This window comes from Carassius auratus, chromosome 31, assembly GCF_003368295.1.
Source record: "Carassius auratus strain Wakin chromosome 31, ASM336829v1, whole genome shotgun sequence".
NCBI lineage: Eukaryota > Metazoa > Chordata > Actinopteri > Cypriniformes > Cyprinidae > Carassius > Carassius auratus.
Window position 1 is genome coordinate 15,451,708 of NC_039273.1, and position 19,014 is coordinate 15,470,721.

Here is a 19,014-nt window from a genome sequence, read left to right on the forward strand (position 1 = left end):
CAAGGGACTCATAATCAAATTCGCTACATAGCATAGTTAGGATATTGTAATTATAATAATGTAGGACAAAACAAAAGAGATTGGAAAACTGACCAGGCAATGGTATTGAATCTGAATAACACAAGTTCCAATCTTCCGCTTCCTATACAAATGTGCACTTTATTCCATCACCAAGCCCCATAATTCATTGCTAATTAGAATTGCTCCAGAATACACAAATGCTCTAATAAAAAAGGGGAAAGTCATTAATTGAGTTCTCTAAGTGTTACACTGTATTCCAGTAGCTGTGTGTGTTTGTGAGCACAAGCATGTTGGAAAGACAGACAGTCATTATGCCACTAGATGACTTGTCTTTGTTAGTCACTGAACCATTGATTCAAACATATATACGTATTGATTCATTATAAATGATGTGTTGCTGCCCAGTTCATGTTTTGACTTCATTTGCAATATTGTGTTACTCAATATTAACTTGTTTATAGTTGAAAAATAAATTATATCATACTTGTCTGAAGTCAATATCATGCTTGTCTGCACTGAAAAAAAATGATTATGGCCCCAATTAAATTAAGCTTAATTCAATTGTGCTAGTTTAATCCATTTAAATTTAGTTTTTGATTTTAATTAATAAATATTAATTGGTTTTAAACGAATTACACGTGTGTTAAATCCAAGCCATGTGAATTAATTAAATTCAGTTTGAAAATATTAAGTTGAACTAATTTTGCTGAAAGTTAATTTTATATTTTGGTGATAATAAATTTGTTTATTTAAATATAGCTAAAATAAATTGATTGCAACCACTTAAACCACCATAAAAAATTTTAGTAAATTCAATGAATAATTTTTTTTTCAGTGTATTTCCCATCATGCACTGGGGCATGAATAATTAAAAATGTTAAGTTTACACAGAGTTTACACAGTATTTACACAGTTTTATGGTTGCTTTTGATGTTAGTTTTAGTGACATTCATTTTTGTGACGCCTGAAGTTCATTTTTTACTCAAAATGACCCATTTATACTCAAACACTATTCACTGATTGTTACCGTAATTGTGTGTGGTGTACCATGTATTGAGGTCTCTGAGAAACGGTGACTTCTGAGTTACATTACAGGCACTCTTGTTTGGGAGAGCAAAATATCTCTTGGATCAGAAAAATAACGTTAGAGTTGAAAATGATGGGTTTGCTTTATTTGTCTGAATATTAATGAAAGAGACTATTCTAATTAATTTTACTATGTAGAAATTAAACAATTAAATTAATCTGGTTGCACAATTAATCTGAGTAAATTCTACTCAAAAAAGTTTAGCTAAAATTATGAATATAATTAATCTGAAATTACCGAAAGAGATTAATAAACTCAATGTATAAAATATAAGTACAACCAATTTATAAAATATAAGTAAACTCAACTTATAAAATATAAGTTCACTCAACTTAAAAAATATATCTGGATTTAGATAAATTTATTTCGTGCAACCCCTTGACATAATAAAATTAAGTAAATTCAACATAACATTTTTTTCAGTGTGAATACTTGTCTGATTCACGACTTTAAGTAAATACAAATCAATTATTAAGACCCTATTGTTCATCAAAGGATTATTATTTTGTTTTGTTATATCACCTATTCATATTGCACGGCAAAAATTACTTAATTTAGAAAGATGATTTTTTTTTACTTTTACTTTTAAAATGAATAGTTTGACCCCAAAAAATCACACTTCTGTCATAATTTACTGGCCATTATGTCTTTTCATGACATTCATCAAACTTAAATTCATCTTTGAAAAGCAAATAAACATATATTTAATGACATCTGACACACTTTCTGTCTCTCCGTTTAAAGTCTACTTTGAACTTTTTTATGAAAAAGTTTGTAAAATGCAGTTAACCATGCTTCCGTTGACTAAATTAAATCTGTTTATCATATAAAGTGATAAACAAATATTGATTAGAAATACCTCCATTGGTGTTTTATGAGTTTGGAATGAGGGTTAGTAATTGATGAACTTTTTAAAAAAAATGGGGAAAAACTGAGGATTGTTAGACATTTTAACCATAAAACAAGACAAAAATACTAATGAAGAAAATTATTTAGCTGATCCTTCACATCATGCAACTACTTGTATACTACATTTATAGCAGTATAGTCTCCCTGGAAAAACCTTTTGTTCTCTTAATAACACTTGCCAACACCAACCGATGTAAGAGATATTACTGTGAAAACAGTAGTGAAATTCTCATTTTGCACTGCTGCGGTTTAACATACACATATACTTAACCTATGATTCATAGCTTTCATTACTCCTGCCACAATGCTAATTAAACAAATATAGCCGGTTTATAACAGCCTTGTCATATAATTAAAAATGTTCAATATACACTGTTCAAATAACACTTACTTCCGAGGCTCTGTTATATGAGAAAACACTCATTGTCCTGCCTCAGTCAAGCAGGCAGTTCAAAAAAGGCCTTTCGGTGGAGGTTCAACTCTGTTTGCTTCTGTGTAATGCAAAACCTTCCTGAAAGTCTGGACATCTGACAGTGGCTTGACGCTGAGCTGTGTTAATTACTGTAATGGCACGCATTCTCATTAAGACATTGTTTACATGTCCCGGGGCCTTGTGGAGTCCAAGTGTCGGTCTTGCTCACTAATTTTTTCACGACAACGATGGCCTTGTTAGTGTAGACAGCTGTTCCTCCCAGTCAAAGACAAGGCCGTGGCAGTGGGGGCAGGCTTCATTGGGTCAGGACAAGCAGTGGCACAACTTGGGAAAGGGGAGGGCATGAAAGCATGTGCCCCCACTGCATCAGAAATATCACAAGGCTGGAAGAGGAATAAGAAGAGGGTGCCCTAGGACACATAATTCACACAACCCCCCACCCTTTTCCAGAGACACCCACTTGGGTGTCCATGTGGCAGGCTCCCACAGACCCGCACCCTTTACTAAAGCAAACATGCATGCAACCACAATTGAAAATTGATGCAAGAAGCATCATTGGTGGAATTTGTATCTCTCATGCAAATATGCATATACAATGCCTTCAGGTGTAGCCTGAAATATTGTATTCATAAGATCCAAGCACATGAATGATCATGGAAAGTTTGCATTCTTAAAAATAAAGGTGTCAATAGGTGGTTTCCAGAGAAATGCCATAAAAGAACCATTTTGCCATTTCGTATATTGCCTTTCATGTATTATGGAATGTAGCTGTTTGTGATATTTGAAAAAAAAAAAAAAAAAAAAAAAATGTAATTATGATATGGACATTTTTTAAGCCAAAAGTGCACAATAAATGAAGTTATTGTCTCCCAAAGGAAAGAACTGACTCTGAACAGCCTAAATGACTTGTCAGTTATTTGAGTACCCAGTTTATTTGAACCAGCTGACTCCACTGAATCATAACCTGTACAGTAAGTATATATTTTTATATTTTCTATCGGAACTATTGCAATACAACTGCAGGCAGCAGCTACCCTAATCTTGAGCCTGATGAGGGAGAGACAGCAACAGTTGCTCCTGAGCCAATGGTTCTGGTGAGTCAGACATTGACAGCTGTAATATTGTGAGATAGTAGCATCTATGTAGTTGTGGTGGGGCCTATTTGGAGGAAAATCCAGGGCCGTTTTTTACTCCCTGTCCTTGGGCTCACAGAAAGGGGTTTAGAGAGACTAAATTTTAGAGCTGCTTTGAATTAATTGTTTGAGAATCATTGTAAAATGAGGTTATATTAAATGCATATTTTGAGAAAACTAAAGTGTTTATTGACCTTGCAAACATGTAAACCTATTATAGGAGACTCCCAAAACAATATTAGGAATCTTAAAAATTTTTATAATAGAGGCACTTTAACAGTCTGAAGAACCTTTTTTCCCCATATAAAATTGCAATGGAAAGGTTCCCTGGATGCTGGTTATTCTTCATGGAACCATTAAGAATCTTTATTTTTAAGAGTCTGCATTAATATTATTTAATACTTCCTAGATGATGTCTAACTAATGACTTGCAAAATTGTTGTTTTTCTTCATGCTATATTTTAATAATATCAAAATGCTATGTTGATATGAGTTTACAGACAATAAAATTAATAAAGTTAAATGAATAGATGTCTAAACAGCTGATACAGTAAAAACATCGCAATAATCCATGAGCAATCCACACGACTTATTCCTTTAATCACTCAACTTTTTAAGCATGCACAAACAATTAATAGAGAAATGACAATATTAATATCTCTATCTCTCTCTCATATGTGTACGTGCATGTGTGTGTAAAATAAAACATATATAATTGAAATGATTTAAAAAAAAATATTTAAACAATTACTTATTTTAATAGTAATATAGTTAACAACAACAAATGCCCATCTCGGAAGTAGCAGCTTCCCATGCACTCTTGATTAGCTCATGAGAGAAGTATCCTATGCCTACTCATTCACTTTTGCAATAACCACAGGTGAGAACATACGTAGGTTTATCCTCTACTCCACTGCAGACACCAAAAGCATGGGATATTAGAAAGGAGTTGTTCCCTCGCCAAAATCCAACCAAATCTTGGAAGAACTCTCTTTCACTCACTTCCGTCTACTGCTCTGAATGCCAATCAGCTCGTACCAACCTCCATTTTTAGAAGCTGGCATAGTAATCAAACCAGATGATGGCATATCTCTCTCTCTCTCTCTCTCAGAATTTTTTTGAATTTCTTAATGTATTATCACTATAATACATTAAGTGGGAAGTCGTGGCCTAATGGTTAGAGAGTTGGACTCCCAATCGAAAGGTTGTGAGTTCGAGTCACGGGCCGGCAGGAATTGTGGGTGGGGGGAGTGCATGTACAGTTCTCTCTCCACCTTCAATACCACAACTTAGGAGCCCTTGAGCAAGGCATCGAACCCCCAACTGCTCCTTGGGCACCGCAGCATAAATGGCTGCCCACTGCTCCGGGTATTTGTTCACAGTGTGTGTGTGTGTGTGTTCAGTGCTCTGAGTGTGTGCACTTCGGATGGGTTAAATGCAGAGCACAAATTCTGAGTATGGGTCACCATACTTGGCTGAAAGTCACGTCACTGTCACTATAGAATTTTTTTTTTCTTAATGTATTATCACTATCAGATGATGGTATTTAGATCAGTAGCTACAATTTGTCTGTGTCCATGGAAATGTGACAAAAAAAAAAAAAAAAAAAAAAAACATGTCTGCTTATTTAATCGGAGTGTGCTAGCTCTAAAGCTTTAATTTCAATATCATCTAGCTGAAAATGGTATTCTTTGTTGTGCACCCTTCTATTGCTGCCACAGAAAGCCTTTGAAAAACAAATTCAAGTGAATTAAAGAGAAAAAGATTAATTTGTCATTAAGGCAGAGCCTAATTGCAGTCAATTCCGAGCAAACCTAAATTCAATTTATGCTCATTAAAATGAATATGCAGTGCGTTTCTCCCCATCATTGCTTTGAGCTCGCAGATGAGAACAAGGGAATAACTTCATCCTTATTAAATAGAGGGGAGTTTATTTGGCCCTATTGTAGGCTAGCCACTTTGATTTTGGCACAGATCAAAGAGAAGAGCAGCTGGAGGAGAAATCAGGTTGAAACCAAGCCTCGGAAAATTGACGGAAACGTGAGCGCAATAATACTTAATAATTAAATTAACACATACAATGTCGAGCGAATAAAGTCATCTGCAAAGAAACATGCAAATGTAATTTGCATAATTGACACTGGTCCCCCTTCACCATACCGTTATCTCCATGCATCACGTCCTCCTCCCCCTCCCCTCATAAATGAATAATGAAGATAATAAAAGATGTTGCTAAAATTGGGCACAATAACAGCAAAATTTCATCAAGGCCCCCGCGCTCTGATTAATCTGCTCTTGCAAATCAGCACAGAGAGGAGAGAGAGGGCGGGAAGCGCGTGATTAACAACGCCGGGGACCGTTGCGCTGGGCACGCTGCCCTGCGCGCGGGCCGCCCCTCCGCGCGCAGCTGCGCTCGCGCTGTCTGGCGGTGCCGCCGCCCGGAGGAACACGACCAACTTTCCGCTGCCGTAATTTGTAATGTCGTTAACCCCTCGCGTACCGGTGCGTGGTTTAAAGCCTCATTAGGCTCTTTCCCGTTTCGTATTCCTCCTCGAGCACACCTCTCGCTTAAATTAGCCTACCTTGGAAACAAATGAGAAAGCCCGAGGCTTTTTTTCTCTGTTTATTTGGGGGTTTGCGATAGATATTGTCCCCCAACTTGAGGCTGGTTCTTTAAACGATTTAGTGCGTGATGAAATGGAAACTAATTTAGTTTGTTAGAAACTTGATTACAGTTCGTATGATGTTTTGTTGGCATTAAAGATTATGTTATTACCGCGCTCTCGTTGATTTAAAGGTGCTTGCACAGGCTGGTGTGTCCTTTAAATCACGGAGACTATGAAACACTGAGTGTAATAGAGCATAATTGTACAATATCTCTGCCATTTAATTTGATGAGTAAACACAGCATGAAGCCATAGGCTACACAGACTTCTGTGAATGCTTAAGAAAAATATGACTCAACAAGTGTTTCTCTCTGTTCCTCTATTGGTCAAGAAGCTGACAGTACAGCCATCATTTAAATAATAGCTGTGCTCATTTAACATTGTTTACCAGGAATGAAAAGCAAGCAGAATCACTAATTACGTTTGTCTTTAATAGTAGCTTGGTTAAATTCATGACTGTGGACTATAGCTTAATATCACTGAATTGAGACTCAACATGATTTTGCTTTATGTAAAGGTAGGAGTGTCATGTTCTTTTCTTGGTCATTGTCCATCATCTTTAAGACATTTTGCATATTTCCCCATTTTTAATGTACAGTGGGTATAAGTGGGTATAGAAAAGAATCACCCCCTTTAAAATAATCATATTTGGTTGCTTTGCAGCCTGAAATGAAGACAGACACCGTTTGTGTTTTATCCAACTCATTGCAATGTATACCATCCAAGTGAAAGTTTCAAAAGCTTTATCAACTCCTAGAAGCACGGTGAAGCCTATTAATAAGAAGTGGAAGGTATTCGGTACAACACCGACCCTTCCTGGAGCAGGACGTTTCTCCAAAAGTCTGCACAAATTTGGCTTTGTCTGAAAGGGTTCCAAGAAGGGTTGCCACATGCAGTCAGGCCTGAGCTTTGCCAAAACGCACCTTGATGATTCTGAGGCCGCATGGAAAAAGGTGTTATGGTCAGATGAATTATTTGGCCTCAACACCAAACTATATGTATGGCGGAAATCCAGTAAAGCTCACTACCCAAATAACATCATTCCTACTGTAAAGCATGGAGCTGGTAATGTCCTGCTATGGGAGTGTTTCTATGCAGCAGGGACTGGAACACTTGTCGGGATAGAAGGAAAATCTAAAATTGCAGAACAATTCAAAACCTTCCAACATAACAATGACCAAAAGTACACAGCAAAACTGACCAGACAGTGATTGAAGGAGAAAAAGTGAATGTCCTTGCATGGCCTAAAGTCAAAGCCCAGGCTTAAACGCCATTAAAAATCTGTGGAGTAACTGCAGTCCACAAACGGTCAGCATCAAATTTAATTGAACTTGATCCATTCTGCAAAGAACAGTGGGCAAATGTTCCAAAGTCTAGATGTGCAAAGTTGGCAGAGACAAATCTTAACAGGCTAAAGGCTGTAAATAAAGCAAAAGGTGCTTCAGCAAAATACTGACACAAGAGGGTGATCCTTTTTCCAACGTAGTGATCCGGTACTTTTGTTGTTGTTGTTTTTTTCCTGACATGGTGTTATATCTTGGATATTATAAGTTGCACTGAGTAAATACAGTTAGATAAAACAAAAACTGCATCTATCTTCGTTTCAGGCTGCAAAGCAGCAAAATGTGATTACTTTAAAGGGGGGGTGATTATTTTAAGTACACACTTTATTTATTTTTAATTACCTCACTTTACAAGGACATTTTTATTCATCGTCATTTTAAATTAGTGGCATTTTTGTGATTAAGAGCTGAAATTACTGTTAATGGTTAGTTGGTAATTGCAGTAGCAATAAGGTTGAGCTATGCATTTAGTATCAGATAGATACAAGCACCCCCCACCACACACACACCCCATAATCAAAAAGACAACAAATTAAAAAACAACAGATGGGAGACGAGAGCACTCTGAATGTGCGAGCTATCAGTTGCCATTCGCCCAAGTTCTTAAACACATATCACACAACAGAGAACACACATTAAGAGCACCTATATGAGTCAGATATGGGAATGAGACTTCAGAACAAAAATACAGAACAACTTTCACTCTGTTTCTCCCTCCCACTGATCGTCAGGCTGCGATTTGCTACGAAGCATTTCAGATGTTCAATAAGCCCACATCAGTTCCTTGAGATATTAATAAAGATATCGATGTAACAACTCGCCTCTTTCTTTTGCACTTTAGAGATGAAATACTAATGGAAATGAATTGCTGAAATAGCTAAACAATCATTCAGTGTTAAATTCTGGAAAGATGAGTTATTCAGTTAACTTCATTGTGAACAGTCATGGTGTTAAGAAATGTGGATTCCAACAAGTAAAAAGCTCTTGTCTGACAGAATTTATAGTCAGTTTTAAATCATTTGGACCATTTTATTCAGTAAGAATGCATTAAATTAATCAAAGGTGACATTAACAATGTTACAAAATGTTTCAAATAAATGTTCTTCTTTTCATGATTCCTGAAAAATGTATCTCATTTTTCGCTTCTTTTTTTTTTTTGAAAGCACAAGTAGTACAAAATGTTTCTTGAGCTATTTTATAGCTATTTTACATTGCAATAATATTTTATAATATTACTCTTTTTATTGTATCTTTTATCAGATTAATGTGGCCTTGGTAAGCATAAAATACATATTTCAAAACCATTAATAACTCTTACCCCAAACTTTTGAACCGTATTGCATATTTGGCTAATTATCTTTTTAATGATGACTACTTTAATATAAATGAATGCAAATGGACAGTTTTTTTATGATATTTGAAAAACTGAAAGTAACTCATGAGCTGTGCGGGACAATCTCAGTGTCAGTAGCGGTTCGACCTCCGGGTGTTATTTCTGCAGGCGTAGCTAACCACGAACCTGTCCATTGTGGCATTAACACCTTTGACATCATTAGCACTATAATCCCTCCACTCATTAGTGTATTAATAAAGGCTATGAACATCTGTGAGTTTCACCGGGACACAAAAAAGCACATGAATGAATGACACTTTCCCTTATTTAATGACAACAGTCTCCCTCAAGCACCCAGCAAAGATCACCCATGACTTAATATTCCCGCAAGCCAGCCAGTCATTGCCATAGCCTTTCTTGCAAATTCTGTACAATTAGTGGCTTCTTGCATAGCCGGAGACATAATTTTATTTTAACCTCCTCTGTCCAATTAACAAAATGTAGGTTGGGAAATAAATGGCAGACGCCGGGGCAAATTAATTATGTGTCCTGCAAGATGTTAGCCAGCGAGCACCACACCAAGCTGCCATTGGAGGCGAGGGTGTGTGTGTGTGTGCCATATGGCTTGTGTGAGAACGGACATCATTCGGGGTGCAACAGTGAACCCCCTGGATGTCTAGCAGATCTCACTTGGATTTCTCACTTTCGGTTGCACTACATGCAGAGTGACTTTGTCTCTTTAAAGAAGAACAACATTATATTTTGTTTGTTTGATGAGTCTGTGAAAGTTGCCAGCAGTTATGAAAGCTTTTCAAAATCTGGGTACAATTATATTGTTTGCTCTCATATGTCCTTCCAAAATTCTCTCTCTGCAATATAAACGTTTCAACAGAATCGGTTTGTGTGACTCATTGTGCAATATCGCCCTCTAGAGATTAAATTAAGAATTTTGCAAATCCGATTTCTTTGCAGCAATCACTGTTTGTTTTGTGTGTGTGTGTGTGTGTGTGTGTGTGCTATTGTTTTTGTGACATATCAGGACACAACTCTGTATAATGACAGGGAGGTATTCCAACGAGAGGGTGACTTATGAGGACATAGCCCATGTCCCCATTATTCAAAACGCTTATAAATCATACAGAATTAGTTTTTTTGAGAAAGTAAAAATGCACAAAGTTTCCTGTGAGGGTTAAGGTTAGGGTTAGGGTTGGTGAAGGGGGATAGAATATACAGTTTCTACATTATAAAAACCATTACACCTATGGGATGAACCCACTTTTCACAAAAAAGTGTGTGTTTATATATATATATATATATATATATATATATATATATAGCTTGGTTACACATTTTTCATAGTATGTTGAAAAACATTTGGCGCAGACACAATGCATCTTTCACTCAGAAATTGCTAGTAAATTTCACGATTAATTACAAAGTAATCACAAGTAACACGTTTAATTTAACAAGACATTTTGAAGTTGAAAAGTTGAAATAGAATTTTCTAGCCAAGCCAAAGTTTGCATGAAAAGAAACTCTAAAGTATGAAACCATTAGGGTGGAGAGAGTGTTATATTTTTAATAATATAATCAATGTGCATCCACTGAGGCCAAATTAAACAGACCAAACATACATTTTTCAAGAGAGAAGGCCTTTCACAGCTTTGCCTAAGCATGGAAAACATCAAAATGCATTAATTCCCCTGGCAGCTGAATGCACTGAAACAGATCTGCTTTCGTCTAAATATTTGATGCAGTTTTTGGTGGTCTGAGTTGACTCAGTGTGTATAAACATGAGGTGTGTTCTGTGCGTCACGGCTTAGGTGGCGGATTTGTAAGCTAGAACTCATGAATGTCACAACATCCTTGTTCATACACTGGCCTGTACCGTGCTTGATAAACATAACTACTGCCATCTGTTTCAGACTGCAAAAAGAAACGGAAGATAAATCGGTGATTACACATTGTGTTCTCGACCAGTTCAAAATGTGGCACATTCAAAACTGGAAAAAAGGGAAGATCAGAACAACAATAGCTTAGTCAGCCCACCCAAGGAAATAATCATCCTGCTGAACAGCAGATGGGTAAGGGACAAACAAGAGTATGCACAAAACAGACAAGGAAAGGTCTTTTTAAACACATGTGGTAAGTAGAAATGCAATGCATTTTTGTTTGGTTCATATGCTTTTGAACAAAACTTTGATTTTTCAAGAATCATTTAAACATTTCGGCTTGTTATGTTTAATTTTTTTTTACAAATACCAAGCTTTTGCGAATTCACATCTCATAATATTTTACAACATGAACTAATCTTGCCTTTCCTCTGTAATACTGTGAAGTGCTTTGACACACTTAAAAGCACTATATAAATAAAGGTGACTTGACTTGACATGAGAGTGAGTAAATCATAATAGAATTTTCATTTTGGGGGGGAATTATACATATTAGCCACAAAAAAAAAAAAAAAAAAAATGGATTATTAAAACTTTAGCTTTAAGATAGTGGAGATAAATTATGTGTATAAAGATATAAATGTAAAAACATAAATATATAAATGCAAATATTTATTTCTCTTAATTTTTTCTTTGTTAGTTTATAAACACATTGCAAAGTGACTGACAGATATTGCATGTTGTAATCATTTGTGGGATTAAATTCATGTTATTAACTCATTCAAATCAGAAATATCTCAACTTACAGGTAAAAAGAAACATGAACGAGGAGCTTTATCTGGTAAACCAGGGTTTGCTTACCTTATTTCTGAGCATCCGAGGTGACACGGGTAATTCTTTACATTTGTTATTTGCTCTGGTTAATATGGAGATTAAATTAGGTGCTGCTCCCTTTAACCCAGACATTGACAGCTGTGGTGTCTTAAAATTGATCTCTCACTCACATTCAAAGGGGATTAAGGATGAAAATGGCAAACGGTTTTCATGTGTATAAAAATGTATATCTGGCATAAGCTATGAATAAATGAGCTGGGGAAATGGTTATGAAAACCTGTGGATGAATGGTCAACACCTGCTGTGGTTTGAACTGCTTTTTGGTGGTTATTTTGCTTCAGCTCTTTGCCAGATGCAACATTAATCCGAATCGAATTAGAATCACTTTCATTTGCCACATGTAGAAGAATGTTAAAATAAACCAGAAAGGTATATGCAAGGAGCTATTTTCAATAAAAGCTCAATTAAAACGGCGTTTTGGATGTTTTATTAAATGACAGCCTTATATAACATGGTGTGTGTTCAAAAGTTTCAAAACATAAAAAACAGACTGTACTTCATATGTGGTGTTTGCAGAAGGTCTGTCACATATGCAAAAGCATGCAAACTCTACAATACAATGAAACATAACCAAATGTGATTTATGATGTAACCCAAGAGAACAGAAATACATCTCATGCTCTTCTGTAATTGGCCATGATGAATGCCTTTAATTGTTCGGTGCAGATAGTCATCATTCTAGGCATACAGGCTGTGTTTACATCATTCGGGGCAGCTTTGTCTTAATTAAGTGTCTATGTGTGCATAGATTTCAAAAGGGGGAATGGAGTGGATTTTTCTCAGATTACATGCTTTTAAAGCAGAGTTTAGTAGAGTTGGTTCTTATATATCAGAAACATCTTAAAGAGGAAATTATTTTATCCATTTATGATTATGCTTCTAATTTGTCCCTGCGAAGGCTATAAATTAATATTGTTACAATATGGTTAATATAGTTTATTTTATTTAAATTAAGAAAATGCATATATACATATACACACACACACACACACACACACACACACACACACATATATATATATATATATATATATATATATATATATATATATATATATATACATATATATGTATGTATGTATAGATGTATATATAATTTTGGTTTTAGTTTAGGATAACCCTTGAAAACTGAATTTACAGTAGATAGAATCATCGTTGACATTAATATTATAAGAGAGGAGAAAAGGAGGAATCATCTAGCCCTGAAGTCAGGTTGCCATTGCTTACAGGTAGAGCATCAAACACATTGTGTGCTTTATGTGTGATCTGCTCACAAATAGGTTTAAAGGAATATTTCACCCAACAGTGGAATTCCATTTAACAGAAAAATTTCCAGTCAAAGTTCGCCAAAAGAGTTTGTTTACCAACACTCTCTAGAATATCATGTATTGTGTTCTGTAGAAGAAAGAACGTCATACAGGTTTGGAACGGCATGAGGGGGACTATATGATGACAGAATTTTCATTTTTGGTTGAACTAGGCCTGCTGCTTTAAATTTCACGGGCACAAACATGATAAATAATTTAACTATTAACAATTAAAAATAATAATGAATTATGTTTCGATAAATAATTCCACTCCTTTGTTACATTCAACTGATTATTAATGCTCAACTAATACTTTAACATAATAATTTAATAGAGATCAATTTAATGTGTAACAGTATGAATACAAATTTGAGAATTATTGTTATTTTAATCATACACGCGTTCAAAACACTTGCGTTTCCACGTCCCTGTACCCTGAAAACTATTGCACTGGTTTCTTGAAACTTCGAAAGCTTTTTATACAATCACTGTTTATACATCAAATAAATAATAATAAAATCTAATAATAATTTGTATATCAAATAAATAATTTCACTCCTTACTGTGTGTTACATTCAACTGATTATTAATGCTAAATTAATACTTTAATATTATAATTGAATAGAGATCAATTTAATGTGTAACAATATGAATACAAATGTGAGAATCATTGTTATTTTATTAATTTTATTATAAAAAAATCTGTATATCATGATAAAACCATTTAAAACTATAACCAACTAAATCTTAATTGTGATATTACAAATTACCACTAGATGGCGTAAAATACATAGTAATGGCCAAATACATGGATTAAGCTTTTTTGTTGTTGTTGTTGTTGTTTAGATGTGATAAGCAATAATAATAACTCGAATGATTAATTCTTAAATATAAATTACTTGTGCCTTTTGTAATATGAATATAAAGTAAGAAATACATGTACAGAAAAAATACTAATAAATAATAATAAAATATTTTGCAAAACTGTTAATGTTTAAGGTTCCACTTCATTCATAATATTATTATTAATAATAATAATAATAATAATAATAATAATAATAATAACAATAATAATAATAATAATAAAAAAAAAGTTTATAATTCATAATGTCATTTAAAACAGCTAACATTATTACATTTAAAAAAAATGAATGTCTCAATGAAAAAGCTTAAGTGTAGAATTTATCACTAGATGGCGTAAAAGAGATGGAAGAATTTAGTCCTCTAATGTGAATGTTGTTACCTGACAGCACTGTTATTCCCAACACTAAAATGAATGTAGTATTCAGCAGTGTTTATACTCAGTGTTTGTACATGAGTCTGATCATATTGTGTGTAAATGTGTGCGTGATACAATGTTTCAATCAGTCACACAAACAACCATTGAGAATGACAACTCTCAGGTCATTTTTAAATCAGACTAAATTATGTCGTTCTTCATTGTGCCTTTATGCGAACTCAAGAAGCAAGGAGAGCAAAATATGTCAAAACTGTACAGATCTAAAAGCACAGCTGTTAACCCTATTCGAGCCGGCATGTGTCTCTCTCAGGTATGACAGTACAGTTAGAGAATCCCTCCTTCATGCACAGTATGACGCATCTCTGATTTTCTTGATTACTCATGAGTCATGAATCATGACCAACCTGCTCACATTGCAAAAAAAAAAAAAAAAAAAAAAAAAAAAAAAAAATTCTATTAATACCCCTGTTGCCCCAGAGACTGGTTTTACTGGTTTCCCTTGTGAATGCACAAAGCTAATGTGTCATTTATGCTTTTATGGTAATACTCTTTTCTCCATAAAGTTGTTAAAAGCTTACAAAAAGTTTATCTCAGTGACAAATCTTTCAGAACAGTAACACATGATTCCTCATACAGCAGAACAGCGAGTCTTCATTTGATTAACTGTGTAATAGAAATCTACAATACTCTGTCATTCTAAAAGAGGAACTCCTGGGATGATATATTGCCATTTATTTTAGTCCAATATCTAAACCCCTGTACTGAGCATATTGGTGTAACCTATATAAAATCAACTGCAGATTATCATGGATGATAGAGAAACACATGGCCTTACACAGGAAGCCCAATTGTTACCACAGGAAGTGTCTAGCTCTTAGCTCTTTGGGAGCTGGGAAATCAGAAAGCCAGTGGTGGTTTCAGAGGTTTCAAACAGGAGATGATTCCCCATGGTATCAACCAAATACAAACCAAAGTTTGACCAGAAAACAGAAGAAAAACAGAATGAACAGATTTATGAAAAATGTACAGAGATATCTATCTATATATATATATATATATATATATATATATATATATATATATATATATATATATATATATATATATATATATATATATATATATATATATATATATATATATATAGACATATAATAAACTAAACTAAAATATCATTCATCAAATAAAATATTTTTCATCGATAAAGAGGAGAGTAGACAACATGACGAGATGAATGGATCAAGCTTACAGTCCTTACAATTGGTGCATTATTTTTTGTTCTCATTTCATTATGTAACTGTCAAAAGTAAATGATTTACATACATACTATATTTGTGTCTTGGCTTGATAAAAAAAAAGGCAGAAAAACAGAAGTACTGTTTGTGTGTTTGTGAGAGAGAGAGAGAGAGAGAGAGAGAGAGAGAGAGATTAAAAAAAGCTATTTAAAAAATAGGCTAATAAATAATTTATAATATAATATAACCCTATTACACAGACACCCTATAACACAGGCCTATTATATTATAGTTTATTATGGCCTATTTAATATAATATATTATATTATTAATATTATTATTATTTATTATTATATTATTATTATTCATTACTACATATACCTTGTACTGTACATAAAACTCAGTATAAATGTAATAAATAAACAATATAGCCTATAAAACATCTATTTCCACATTTTTGACAGGCTGAAGCCTACAGAAAACACTGAGCACCAGCTAGTCTTGTGTAAAAATGTAATTTCACAAATGCATAGGAAATACTCTCTGCTGTGTCTCAGTAACTGTCAAACATTAAAGCGCTGATGTAATCTGATACACTCATCTAGTAAATATATAAGAATGATCAAACTCTATATTTGGCAGCGTGGATGGACGCTCATGGGAAAACGCTAGCAGATAGTCTCTGATCACATGACTGGAAGTGTAGGATCTGACTCCAGCTGGGAGAGAGAGAGAGAGAGCGCAGAGGAACGGAGCAATACACGCGTTCAAAACACTCGCGTTTCCACGTCCCTCTACCCTGAAAACTATTGCACTGGTTTCTCGAAACTTTGAAAGCTTTTTATACAATTGCTGTTTATATATTAAACAAGGATATTTGGGCAGCGTCATGGGAATTGGGAAGTTTACCGGCTGCGCTGTGGAATAGCCCAAGTCGTGGATCCGATGTGTCTTCTTCAGAATCAGGAAGAAATACGAGCTTACTTGGAGAGAAGTGAAGAGGTTTAACTTCTTACTGACTTTTCCTCCCCTTTGCTCTCTTGAGTTTGATTCAAAGTTATTAAGAGGCAAGATGGCGGCCGATCCCGTGCAGGTGAGAGAAGTATTAGATCTTTTATTTACCAACCGCGCGCTTTTATTTACTAACCCACTATGTTCGCGTTACCTTGGTTTTCATCTTCCCACTATATTAAAAATTCAACTCTTCTTAAGCATTATATAGTGACTTTCAACTGTATCTGAAAGGGTTAAATGTGGCCTAGAAATTTTGACACACAGACCAACTGTTACTTCAATCCCAGCATGTAGTGATTAAACTATACATTTCTGTTGCATATGAAATGTATTGTATGTATAATAGTATTGTATTTGCATAAATAGCTCCAGATGGCATTACTCAATGTTTTGTACCTCTTTGTGCTTATTCGCATAATCTCTTTTACTAACTAACAAGACCTTAATGTTATGTTTATTCATCTGCATATGTACAATAGAGCTATATGTTTACTATTTGAAAATGAAATTAGATTCCTTTTTGTAAACTGCCTAAAATGCACTAATATGTCCTTTCGTTTTCTCAAAAGAGAGCTGTTTTCATGAAGGAAATATTAAATGATTTACAACGTCTGTCTAAACAGGAGTGTATTTGTGCACAAGAAATAAATGTAGAAGCTGTGGAGCATAACCTCTTCTTTCGTGCCTGTGTCATGGGGGGAAATCTGGAGTAAAATCTATTATTAGTAAAATATCCTGAACGATTCCACCCTGGCAACTCCCTGAAACATTGAATGCTGTATGGCAAAGTCAGTGTTTGTTTGCTTGCTTTTATGAAACAAACACGTTTCTAAAAACACTCATTATAATTTCAAGATATAGAAGGCGCAATAGGCAAATTTTGATTTTATTAAGAATTAATTTAGATAATTATAAACTGGCTTTTTGCAAATTGAAGGTCATGTAAATGGATATTTTGCCTTATGTAAGGGTTTTAGTCCAGCTGTTGCCTAATTTGATCGTCTTCACATCATTGGGGATGCAACAAAATTTGATGTTTATTTCTTAAAAGACTTGTTTCTGTAAATATAATGTTATATTTTTATCTTTTGGCTTTTAACTATCGGTAGTTAAAACCTTTGTTTACTCAGTTGTGTGACAGTCTAGGCGTTGTACTGTAACAACTGTCATTCTGAGGACACAATGTTTCAAACAAAATGATTCAGGTGAAAACAATGCAAAGGAGTAAATAAGCATATTAAGTAGTATAGAAAGTGTAAATGGTTGTGAATCAGGCCTTTTGTGAACAGGATTATTTCTAAACTCGTGTCATTCTGTTGCTTTGAGAGGGAATTGTGTGATTGCTGTGTTTGGGTTGTGTCTCCTCCCCATCTAATTGCAGTGAGGCACAACTGAAACCCAGCAAGTTAAATGGTACTAGTTTGTATGTTCAGAGGGACTCCGGCAGGTTGGTTTTGGCTGGAGTGTTGGATAAGTATCCTCTGGCCCTTATCTGGGGCCAAATCGCCTGTGTTACTGAAGAAGAGAGGCATTAGCTTAGAAATGCCACAGTCTTTGTGTAGCTAGGGAAGATGCTGTACAGATAAGCACATTTTTATTTTCTTTAAAGATTATTTTTAAAAGTTTGATGTCAAACACACTGGCATAAGCAGTACAAAAAATATTTCAGTTTGTTTGCTGAAGATGAGGGCAGGTTTCATTGGAAAGGTGAACGAGTCATTATCTGGCTCGGCTCGGTGTTCATCTTCAGTTCTCTTTTTACAGCAGTTCAGTCAATGTACTGTTTGAGTACATTACTCCGGGATATTGGTTTGTTTGAACTCGGAGGAAGCCACATTAAAAAATTTAACAGCTTAAGTCATTTGTGGATTAATGCGTATTGGAGACGCAAAATTTTTAAAACGATTCAGTTCGATTTGGTGAACTGGTTCAAAAAGATCTGGTTACATCGAATGATTCATTTTTTCTTACTTTTCTGGATATGGACAGTAGACCGTGCACACAGCTTCAATGGAGGGACTAAGAGCTTTCAGACTAAATCTAAAATATCTTAAACTGTGTTCCAAAAATAAACGGAGGTCTTACGGGTTTGGAACAACATGAGGGTGAGTTATTAATGACATAATTTTGCAAATTGGGCGAACTAACCCTTTATTCTTCATTTTTACTTGGTAGGTCACCTGACATATATTCCCATTTAATCTAGTTCTATAAAGAACCCTGTGTAAGATGTTACCTGAATGATCTGTGTCAGAGCACAAGGTCTATTGGCTTATGTGTTTGCTGTGAGTGCTGCAGAGGTACTTAAGCTAGTGGGTTAGAGGAAAGGCTTTTCACTGGCGTGGGTGCTGGGGTCATGGTAAAACCATAATAGGATGAACTCTGAGATAAAACTCACAGGGTGATGCTCAAACCCTCATTGGCAAAAGTAAATCAGAACACATGGACACTAGAACTATAGGGATATATCAATAATAGTTAATGAAATATTATAAATATGAAAAAAA

At 34.8% G+C, this 19,014-nt stretch overlaps 1 protein-coding gene across 2 annotated transcripts in view; it reads left to right on the top strand.

Annotated features, from left to right (window-relative positions):
- Positions 1-16,201: 16,201 nt before the first annotated feature.
- The window catches only part of LOC113050644 (serine/threonine-protein kinase N2-like), a 42,114-nt gene continuing 39,301 nt past the window's right edge, over positions 16,202-19,014 (top strand). For both annotated transcript variants that reach the window (XM_026213841.1, XM_026213842.1), the window contains exon 1: positions 16,202-16,586. In XM_026213841.1, coding sequence (XP_026069626.1) covers positions 16,566-16,586 — 21 coding nt within the window. In that variant the 5' untranslated portion in view covers positions 16,202-16,565. The remainder of the gene's footprint in view (positions 16,587-19,014) is intronic.